Here is an 11,875-nt window from a genome sequence, read left to right as displayed (position 1 = left end):
AAGATGTGTCAACTGCTGCATTCTTGGGGATAGATAACAAAATTTGGTGATCTGATAAATGATCTGAAAGTTCTTTTTAGTAGGAAAATTACATAATAATCATCTGCCTGTTCTGGCATTATTTACAAAAAAGGAGAGATTAATATTTAACACTAGTACAAAAAAAATTTATACACATATATGAATGAAAGTTGTAGCAAGATTAGCAATACCAGACAAAAAAAGTTCTAAGGAAAGTACAATGCAGATATTTAAAGGAATCAGTTAATTGACCTGGTTGTGGTTTCATGGAGGCCGCAACAAATAAAAACTAACCTTGTTTGGAATTTATTGTGTAAATGTTTATTTTGTTAGAACAAATGGTGATAATAAAGGAAATCCTTGATTTATAACCAGTCACTTAGTAACTGTTCAAAGTTATGACAGAGCAGAACTCGTGTTTCAAGCTCTGACATCACACCTCCCTTGTGGTGATGTGACTGCGTTTCAGTCACCTGGCAACTGGCCTGCATTTACTGCAATTTATGTCGGTTTTGCACAAAGCTGAAAAAGAACCAGGTTATGTTTAATAAATTCATTGAAGAAATATATATATATCTGGAGAAGAATTAGACGTAGTAGACATATGTAGACCTCGACTTACGACCACAATTGAGGCCAACATTTATGTTGCTAAGTAAAACATTTGTTAAGTGAGTTTTGCCTCATTTTGCGACTTTTCTTGCCAACTTGTTAAGTGGATCACTGCCATTGTTATGTTAGCAACACAGTTGTTCAATGAATCTGGCTTCCCCATAGACTTTGCTTATCAAAAGGTCGCAAAAGATGATCAGGTGACCCCAGGATACTGCAACTATCATAAATATGAACCAGTTGCCAAGCATCTGAATTTTGATCATGTGACCATGGGGATGCTGCAACAGGCATAAGGGTGAAAAACATTCACAAGTCACTTTTTGCAGTGCTGTTGTAACTTTGAACGGTCACTAAATGAACTGTTACAAGTCTAGGACTACTTATATACTTCGTTAAATGGATCTCAATGGAAGATGATACAATAGAGGAAATTTGAACAGTATGTTAAATGTGATTGGCAGGCATTCGGCAAGCTAAGCATAATTTTCAAGAACAACCTCCCCTTCTTGGGAATCATCCCCTTTTAGTTATATAATTTAGGATGAACAGCCTTTGAATGGTGTGGGAGTAGGAATAGATTTCCAAAGGAAAAAAAATTGCAGACTACTGGAACTAGGAGAGCTACTCAGGTGACCCTGGGGACACAGATAAACTTCCAAGTACTTCAAGGACCCTCTAAAAGGATGCAAATGACCAGCTATCTGCAAGGAATATAAATCCTTCCATTCCCCACTATCCTGTCAGAGCTGAAGAAGCTTCTTGGATGAGAAGCGAAATATCTTCAAAAAAACAAACAAACAAGGAAGTCCAGTTGTTTCCTGAAAAAAGCACCTTTGAAACGTTGAAAAAGGCTGATAAATCTGCATTTCCAGGGCAGCGGTGGATCCTCCCTTTTCCGGAGATCGCATCAAGGAAGACTCGCTGAGCGGAACGAAAACGAAACGACTTTCTCCCTGCTTTAATTCTCACCCACCCTCCGAACGACTCGTGGTTTTGGGCTGATTCCAGAGCGGTGCGAATATGTCCAAATCCATCAGTCAATGCCTGGTGGCGACGCTGCAGGATCTAACGGAGGACGAGCTCCGAATGTTCAGAATGAACCTCCGCGAATTCCCGGTTAAACCGGGCTACGACAATATCCCCAGAGGACGGTTGCAGAACGCGGACGCGCTGGATCTGACCGATCTCCTGTTCAGCTTTTACTCCGATTACGCCGTGGAGGTGACAGCCGCGGTGCTGAGGCGCTGCCAATGCAACCCCCAAGCCGAAAAGCTGGTGGGTCTCTCTGGAGTCGGTAAGGACGGGGGGATTGGGGGAGGGCGAATTTGGGCGCGATCGAAGCGCCTGGCTTGATCCAGATCAACAAGGCGGGCAACTATTCCGGGTTCATACTAGGGGAGTAATTTGCAGGATCTTCTCCTGTGGTCATTCTTGTTGCAAACCGAAGCGCCAAGTCTTCCGAAATCACCCTTTGAAAGTTTTTTCTGGCAAAACCTATTCAAAAATGAAACAAGAAAACCTACTAATCTGTCAGGCGTACTTTTTCTTGGGCGCCTAAGATTGTTGTTTTTTTAAAAAAAATTGTCCTGCTGTCTTCCTTCTATTTCTATAGAAAAGATTAAAGTGATAGGTGTTCAAAAAATCGTGTAAAAAAGAAACGCACAGCAAGGACTGCATCTTTTTCCTAAAACACCTTTTTAAAAAACCATCATGACTTCTGCTTACTTTTCTTAAGAGTTCGTGGGCTCCCTTTCTTTCTCCCTTTCTCACATATTTTACAATATTCTTCCTGTTTAGGGCCCTTGCTATCTTCTGCAGTTCTTACACAATACAGATATTTGTCATTAACTTATTTAATATTACCCAATTATTTCCTAACACGTTTGAAAAACAAATTCTTTTTTTTAACCTCCTTGTAAAGTCTCACCTTTTTATTTTCACTTATTACATCATTTCCTTTCTATTTATGAACTATGGAAGTTTGGCTGGCTTTTTTTAAATTTTAATCTATTCTCCTTCTGCCTGTAAAATTTGTGAACAAAATTGCCTCAGAATTTTGAGCTCCCAGAATTCTTGGCAATGGCCACTCTGGATATGACATTTGGGGTTTTAAAGCATTTTTAAAGCATTCTTTTCCTTTTCTGATACTTGTAGTTCAATTGTCAGAAAGATGCTCTTTCCTGTAATGGCACCCACGTTAAGTCTTACTCACGTACAACCTATGCACTACTTGAACAGGATAGTGTCAATGAAAAATTACATACAAAGTCGCTGTGCTTGCCATCACTCATTGATAAATAACTGATACAACAGTTATGTGAAATGCAATTTGATTTCCTAGAAACTTTAAGAAGTTTCGTGTACAATATCTAAAAATGACAAGTTTCTCTCCTTTTCAGGGAAAAAAAATTTATTCCTGTAATTGTGAGTTACAGCAGGGGACAAGAGCTGTTTTTTTCCCCCCAAGCCATTTTCCATATAACATAAGTTGGCCAAGGCAGAGCAATTCAGATATTTTCCACAGGCAGGAAGTCAAACTCAAGCAATCAGCCAGCATGCACTAGGATTTTGCACATCCTGTTTCTCCTCCCAATGACTTCTATTTACAACTTCCTCTAAAACACTTTCTCTGTGTTGGTACATATACTGAAGATGTTACAGTGTTAGAATGTCTTCTCCCAATTCTAGGATTTGGGAAGGACCTAAAATGCTGTTAGAAACCATTAACTTGCTCTCCCTGTTCCTAAAGCCTAGAGCAGTATTTCTCAACCTATGCAACTTCCAGATGTGTAGACTTCAACGTCCCAAATGCCACAGCCAGAATGGCCTTCACTGAGAATTCTGGGACTGGGTGATCACATGTCTGAAAGCTGCTTAGAATGGATGCTAGCCTTGAGGCAAAGGGAAGGAGTTTGCCGCTCGTCTAAGACTATCGTATGAGCATATACAGAGTTCTTCTCTTCTTGTCATTTCTTAACAGGGAATCAGCCATCTAGTTCTCCTCAACAGCATTTCATCGACCGGTTCAGGGAGCAGCTGATCCAGCGAACTGCCACAGTGGAACAAGTGTTGGATAAATTGCACGGTTCCATCCTAAATGAAGAACAATACCAAAAAATCTGCTCACAGGAAACTAATCAGGCAAAAATGCGAGAGCTTTATAAGTTAGTTCCTGGCTGGAACCACCTGTGCAAAGATCAGCTGTACAATGCACTGAAGGCCATAAATCCATATCTCATCAAAGACCTAGAAGGGAGATGAAGCAACAAGGAGGATGGAAAATTAAATCATTTTGTGCTGCCCCACTCACTCACACACACACACGTAAGTTTAGAGAGTTTATTAATGTTCCCCAGCAATTCCCTTCACCCAGCCTCAGAACTATCTCAAATAAATCCAGCCACAAGCAGGCCAAGGTTAGTCCACAAGACAATGGCCAATAGTCCGTAAAAAAATGGAAAGTAGTTCCAAAAAATAAGTCCGCCAAACAAACTTAAATCCACCTGGCCAAACTGAAATACACCTACAAAAGCTCACTTTGCAAGAGAAGTCCAGCAAATACACATAGCCAGAAACCAAACATGTTGTTCCCAGTAATGTCTCCCTCTGCCTGCTGTGATAAATAGCTTTCCAGTGCAGCCCATCAAGATGTGCAGGGCGTTCTCCTAAGTAATGTGGCAGATCTCCGTTGCTCTTATCTTTTCTCTGCACTGCGTGCTCTCGGATCCACCACAAAAGGCAGCTCTTCCTCCTCCTTTTCACTGACCATCCACCCCTGCAAGCTGTCCCCGGCTGAAGCCCTCTCTTTTGGCCAGCTGTTGAGTGTCATTAATTAACCTAGTTCCTGATGTGCCAGGAATGAGCTCATCCTCCCTTCAACCGACCTCCAAGGAAGAATCTGAGGAGTCATCCAAGGGAGACATCACACATTTCAGGACTCATCAAAAATAGCTCCGCGCTATGGAACTCCAACAGGCCACACTTTAATATGTCTCTCCCCACGCATCCACTTTGATCAGAAACTGGGATCCTCAGATACATTCAAAACCTAACCAGCTTGCTGAGTGGAAGAAATGGTAGGAGATCATCTACTACTGTAACAGATAGAATGATACAGAAAGACTGGCAACCAAATATTAGATCCCATCTTGGGGGTATCCTCTTCTGTGGGAGAAAATTATTGTTTAAACTTACCTCATTCTATTCCATGGGCAACTGATCAATGATAGATCAAACTGATAAATCCATATATTTTGACCAGCTTCTCATTTCTTTGGACTCCCTTGTTTTATGAATATAACATAATATGAAAATTCAGACATCCCTCTTGAGATGTTTTACATTTTTAAGCAACTTTTTCTTCAAAATCACAAACACAGACTATTTGGGGATCTATATATGGATTCTGATGTCTAGAAACAAAAATTTATTCTGCTTTCCTTTAGCATTTTACTATGTTTCTCCTAGAATAAAGCGAAGTTATTATTCCTCAATCTGACCTGGATAAAACAGCTGCACTTACATATTCCTTGGATATGTTCAGCACGGAAATGGATCTCCTCAGGACCTCACCATCTTTACAAATGCACGGTAAAGCTTCTTGGGTTGTGCTAAAAGAAAATTGCTGATTCCATACAGATTTTATAGGATGATTTTAGCACTGATACAGCATTGATCGTTCTTGTCGATCACTTGTAGCAGATCCAGATTGGAGATAATACCACTGTCCTGGCTCTCCTTGATACTTCAGCAGCTCCCCATAACATTGATCATTTATGGTCATTCTGGCTCAGTTTCAGGGTATGGTTGTTAGGGTGGTATTATAATGTAATTGGTTCCAACCAGTTGAGGAAGGCTAAGCTTAAAGTCCTTGATTTGCAAAGTGCTTCGGGACTGAGGCTCTCATCCCTCTTATCTAACATCTGCATGAAGCTGTTGGGAAGATCTTTCACTCCATGTCACAGAGCTACTGATGGGCTGTCTGCTAAAACAGAGCGAGGCTATGGCATACACTTGAAAGAAAATCGAGAATCCCGTAATTGTGGAGCCTGTCTGGCAAGAACAAAGAATGCTTATTTGCAGAGAATATGCATGTGTAAAACTTGTATATAACTCTGGGTGATTAAAAAGACTGATAGCAAAAATTCATTAGCCAAGGTTTAGGAATAGAGACAGCTAGAAACCAATAGAACAATTATTAGATCATTACTGAAATGTTTATTATATGATAGTTCTTATATATATTCCGTGCGCCTTTGACATTGAGTCATGCCGGCCACATGACCACGGAGACGTCTTCGGACAGTGCTTGCTCTTCTGCTTTGAAACGGAGATGAGCACTGCCCCCTAGAGTTGGCAACGACTAGCACGTATGTGCGAGGGGAACCTTTACCTTTACCTTATATATCCTGCCTCATCCCGCCTTCTGCTTTAGAATAGAATAGAATTTTTTATTGGTCAAGTGTGATTGGACACACAAGGAATTTGTCTTGGTGCATATGCTCTCAAGACTTTCCCAAGATGGCGCTGACGAAGGCTGCCTCGGTGAAATGCTCTCTAATCGTTTCTAATTATTCTGCTTTATTGAAATTGTATAACAATTTCCCAATTCTATTGTTCAGGGTTCCTAGGCATTTTCTGGCCAGGACCTCATGGGTCTTGGAGCACTTCAATAAAAAGAAACAAAACCTGTACCTCGTATCTGGTGTTCTTCATTGACTTTGGCACAAGGCTCAGACCCAAATTGGGACAACATTATGACTGCCAATTCCCCTCCCTGTTGGGCAATTCTACTTCTCAACTCATTTTCCATGAGGGACAGACAACACAGTGGACTCTGTGGGATATTTTTTCAAGAATAAGGCAACTCTGATTCCCCCCTTCCTGGAACACAGAAAGACACCTATGGAGTTTTATTTATTTATTTTTATTTGTCAACCCAGGTATACGATTACAGATATAAGTATAAACATGATTATGAATACAGGATAAGGATATGAAAAAATGGGGACAGTAGGACAGGGATGGTAGGCACATTGGTGCACTTATGCACACCCCTTTTTGACCTCTTGTGAGGTCAACAGTAGACAGTCTAAGGTTAAATTTATGGGGATTTGGGGAAGAAACCACGGTCAGGTAGTGCATTCCAGGCATTGATCACTCTGTTGCTGACATCATATTTTCTGCAATCGAGTTTGGAGTGATTTGATAGATAAGTGAGTTGGTATCTATTGTTTGCACATGTATTATTGTGATTCAAGCTGAAGTACTCATGGACAGGTAGACATTGTAGCAGGTAATTTTGTGTACTATGCTTAAGTCAAACCGAAGGCAGCATAGTTCTAAATTATCTAATCCTAAAGTTTCAAGCTCGATGTCATAAGGTATTCTGTTGTGAGCAGAGGAGTGGAGGACTCTTCTCGTGAAATACCTCTAGACTTGCTCAACTGCATTAATGTCCGATATACAGTGTAAGTTCTAGGCAGATGAGCTGTATTCGAGAATTGGTCTAGCAAAGGTTTTGTATGCCCTAGTTTGCAGTACAATATTACCAGAGAAGAAGCTTCGCAAGATTAGGTTAACAACTCTTAATGCCTTTTTGGCAATGCTGTTACAGTGAGCTCTGGCACTTAGATCATTAGAGATGAGTACTCCAAGGTCCTTAACATAGTGAGGGTCGTCTACGAGGTCATATCCGCCCAGCTTGTATTTGATGTTCTGATTTTTTTTGCCAATGTGTAAGACAGAGCATTTGTTGGTTGATAATATTGACCTGGCCCAGGTCCTCTTCCAGGCTGAAGCTGCCTTGCAGAGCCTGGACTCACTCCACATCTTGCAGCCCAGGGTGTCCAGGGAGAGAACACCGCTCGCTTGGCTTGCCCCACAACATGATAGGAAGGCCTGCATGCTGATATCCTGGGTCCAGGCTGGGATTTCCTGAGGACAGCCTTTGCGGGGTGAGCTGTGGCACCACATGGGAGGTTGAGTTATTATGTTGGTAATAAATAAATTACTATTACTTTGGAAATAACCAAGCCTAATTATCAAAGTAATAACTGAACCTTCCACAAGAGAAACAGTGTATAACTGAACCTTCCACAAGAGAAACAGTGTAAGAACTCTACTCAGACAAGCCTAAGTGTAGAGAAAAGTAACGTCTTACACTTAGGCAAGAAAAACCAAAAATACACATATAGACTGGGTGAAACCAGGCTTAATAGCAGTAACTGTGAGAGGGATCTTAGTAGACAACCAATTAAATATGAGCCAACAGTGTGTGACAGCAGCCAAAAAGTCAATGCAATCCTAAATTGCATTAACAGAGGGAAACAATCAAGATCAAGTGAGGTACTAACAGCACTCTATAAAGCCTTAGTAAGACCACACCCAGAGTACTGCATCCAGTTTTGGTCACCACTTTATAAAAAAGATATTGAGACTCTAGAAAAAGTTCAGAGAAGTGCAACCAAGATGATTAGGGAACTGGAGGCTAAAACATATGTTTGCAGGAACTGGGCTTGGCTAGTCTAGTGAAGAGAAGGAGCAGAGGAGACATGATAGCAGTCTTCCAGTATTTGAGAGGCTGCCACAGAGAGGAAGGGGTCAAGCTATTTTCCAAAGCACCTGAAGGCCAGACAAGGAATAATAGATGGAAACAATCAAGGAGAGATTCAACCTAGAAATAAGGAGAAATTTTCTGACAGTGAGAACAATCAACCCATGGAACAGAAGTTGCCCTTCAGAAATCATTGGAGCTTCATCACTGGAAGCTTTCAAGAAGAGACTGGACTGCCATCTGTCAAAAATGATGTAAGATCTGCTGGGTGGAGTGGTTGGACTAGATGATCTACAAGGTCTCTTCCAACTCTGTTAATCTGTATCTGTAAGCAAAACACACCGCAGCAATCCTGAATAGAAGAAGGAAGCAGCTAATCTGTACATAAGTCCGAAGTCCTGTACGAAGGGTCTTGGGACCCAGAGAGGTGGCATGCGGCTAAGAAGAGTTTCTGGGGATTTTTAAATAGGTTTTTTAAAAGGGGTCTTTTAAGGGGAGGGAGGGATACGACGGGTGGGGGGAATAACCCGTCGGGGAGGGATTTGGCCCCTGTGCTTGTTCGCGGCATTGTACCATCTGGTCCGAAGGCAGAGGGGGATGGGTTCGTTCCAGGAGTGGAGAATCGTTCCATCTGTATGGTAAGTGGGAGAGGCAGATATGGCGGAAGCGGGGGGCCATATCAAGTGTTGGGAGCACGTGCTCGTTGTCTCAAAACGATCACGTGCTCCGGTCCCTCAGTCTTCACCCGTTCCCCGGGAGGCCATGGTCCTCAGAGCCTTGGTCTCCGGTTGATGTTATGTAATGCCCGGTCCGTGATCTTATTGGTGATCTTATTCAGGGGGAAGCCGCGGACCTGATGGGCATTACGGAGACCTGGTTGGGCCCGGAGGGGGGGGTTCCCCTTGTGGAGCTATGCCCACCAGATTTCCGAGCATTTCATCAGCCGAGAGCCCAAGGTAGAGGTGGGGGGGTAGCGGTTGTCATTAGAGAAAGTCTAGAGCCGAGGGAGGCCACTGTTCCTCAGATTGCTGGTTGTGAATCCCTCTTTGTGAAGTGGGGCCATCGCGATCAGATGGGCTTGTTGATCACGTACCTGGCTCCTTGCTGCGTGACCACAGCCCTACCCGAGCTGTTGGAGGTACTCGCCGGTGTGGCGGTGGAGACCCCCAGACTGATAGTCATGGGGGACTTTAACCTGCCATCGACGGGCTTGTCATCGACAACGGCTCGGGAGTTCCAGGCTTCCATGACGGCCTTGGACCTGATCCAGGTAATTGATGGCCCCACGCACACAGGGGGTGGCACACTGGACCTGATTTATATCTCTGGTCAGTGGCGAAATGATCTGGTATTAGATAACTTAGAAACAGAACCGGTGTCATGGTCAGATCATTTTCTCCTTCGCTTAGATTTTCGGACCGCTATCCACCACTGCAGGGAGACGGAGCCAACGCGTTGGTTCCGTCCCAGGCGCCTGATGGACCCGGAGAGGTTCCTGACGGAGCTTGGGCCGTTTCCTGAGGACCTGGCCCACGGCACGGCTGGAGAGCTAGTTGCGGCCTGGGAACGGGCCGCGGCTGGAGCTTTGGACCGTGTCGTGCCCTTGCGGCCTCTGACCCGGCGTAGGCCTCGCCCGGCCCCTTGGTTCTCCGAGGGGCTGAGGGAGATGAAACGCCGGAGAAGACGCCTAGAGAGTGTCTGGAGGTCCAGCTGCTCAGAAGCTGACCGAACACTAGTTAGATCCTATTCTAGGACCTACCTAGTGGCAATGAGGGAGGCGAGGCGTTCCTATGCTTCCACCCTCATTGCGTCGGCAGATAACCGCCCGGCCGCCCTGTTTCGGGTGACCCGCTCCCTCCTTCATCAGGAGGTGCGGGATGACCCGTTGCAGGGCCGTGCCGAGGAGTTTAGTGGTTATCTATACGACAAAATCGTTCAGCTCCGGGACGGCTTGGACCGAAATTGGGATGATCCAGGTGGGAGGGCGGAGTCGCGTCTTGTGGAGGTTATTTGGGGTGAGTTTGACCCTGTGACTCTCGAGGACGTGGACAGGTTGCTGGGGAGGCTGCATACTACGACATGTTTACTGGACCCGTGCCCTTCCTGGCTGGTGCTGGCCTCCCGGGAAGTGACACGAGGCTGGCTCCAGGGGATTACCAACGCTTCTTTGTTGGAAGGAGTTTTCCTGCTGCCTTGAAGGAGGCAGTGGTGAGACCCTCCTCAAGAAGCCTTCCTGGACCCAGCTATTTTAGGTAATTATCGTCTGTCTCCAACCTTCGCTCACTGCGAAGGTTGTAGAGAGTGCTGTGGCACGGCAGCTACCCCAGTACCTGGATGAAGCCGTCTATCTAGACCCGTTCCAGTCCAGTTTCCGACCCGGATACAGCACGGAGACAGCTTTGGTCGCGTTGGTGGATGATCTCTGGAGGGCCAGAGACAGGGGTTATTCCTCTGCTCTGGTCCTATTAGACCTCTCAGCGGCTTTCGATACCATCGACCATGGTATCCTGCTGCACCGTTGGAGGGATTGGGAGTGGAGGCACCGCTTATCGGTGGTTCTCCTCCTATCTCTCCGACCGTCGCAGACGGTGTTGACAGGGGGCAGAGGTCGACTGCGAGACACCTCACTTGTGGGGTGCCGAGGTCGATTCTCTCACCCTCCTGTTCAACATCTATATGAAGCCGCTGGGTGAGATCATCAGTGGCTTTGGGGTGAGATATCAACTGTACGCTGATGACACTCAGCTGTATTTTTCACCCCGGCCACCCCAACGAAGCTGTCAAGTGCTGTCCCGTGTTTGGAAGCCAGACGGGTCTGGATGGGGAGGAACAGGCTCAAGCTCAATCCTCCAAGACGGAGTGGCTGTGGATGCCGGCACCCGATACAGTCAGCTGCAGCCGCAGCTGACTGTTGGGGCGAGTTATTGGCCCCAAAGGAGGGAGTGCGCAGCTTGGGTGTTCTCCTGGATGCACGGCTGTCGCTTGAAGATCATTTGGCGGCCGTCTCCAGGAGTGCCTTTCACCAGGTTCGCCTGGTGCGCCAGTTGCGCCTTCCTTGATCGGGATGCCCTATGCACAGTCACTCACGCCTGGTTACCTCCCGCCTGGATTATTGCAATGCTCTCACATGGGGCTCCCTTGAGATGCACTCGAGGCTTCAGTTGGTCCAGAATGCAGCTGCGCTGGTGATAGAGGGAGTCACACGTAGCTCCCATGTGACACCTCTCCTGCGCAGACTGCACTGGCTTCCTGTTGCCTTCGGTGCATTTCAAGGTCTTGGTAACCACCTTTAAAGCGCCCATGGCTTGGGACCTGGGTACTTACGGGACCGCCTTCTGTTACCTCATGCCTCCCACCGACCAGACGCCGCACAGAGAGGGCCTTCTCAGGGTGCCGTCCGCCAGACAATGTCGGCTGGCGGCCCCCAGAGGAAGATCCTTCTCTGTGGGGGCCCCCACTCTTTGGAACGAACTCCCCCCTGGTTTACGTCAAATTCCTGACCTTCGGACTTTTCGCCGCGAACTGAAAACATATTTGTTCGTGCAGGGCTTTCTTAAATTGTTTAATTTTAAATTTTAAATTTTTTCTCTGGTTTTAATTGGGGTTTTTAGATTCTTAACTCTTAATTATTTCGGCCATACTGTATAATAAGTTTTTTAATTGTATTTTAACTGTATATTGTTC

General features: G+C 45.3%; 1 protein-coding gene across 1 annotated transcript; it reads left to right on the top strand.

Annotated features, from left to right (window-relative positions):
• Positions 1–1,293: 1,293 nt before the first annotated feature.
• LOC131198674 (apoptosis-associated speck-like protein containing a CARD) lies at positions 1,294–6,334 on the top strand. Its single transcript, XM_058183572.1, has 2 exons — positions 1,294–1,930; positions 3,617–6,334. Exons 1-2 carry the CDS (start codon positions 1,657–1,659, stop codon positions 3,895–3,897), a joined length of 555 nt encoding a protein of 184 aa, XP_058039555.1. The 5' UTR covers positions 1,294–1,656; the 3' UTR covers positions 3,898–6,334.
• The last annotated feature ends 5,541 nt before the right edge of the window (positions 6,335–11,875 follow it).

This window comes from Ahaetulla prasina, chromosome 4, assembly GCF_028640845.1.
Source record: "Ahaetulla prasina isolate Xishuangbanna chromosome 4, ASM2864084v1, whole genome shotgun sequence".
Lineage (NCBI taxonomy): Eukaryota > Metazoa > Chordata > Lepidosauria > Squamata > Colubridae > Ahaetulla > Ahaetulla prasina.
Note: the sequence above shows the minus strand (reverse complement) of the source record. Positions and strands in the feature narration are given on the sequence as shown.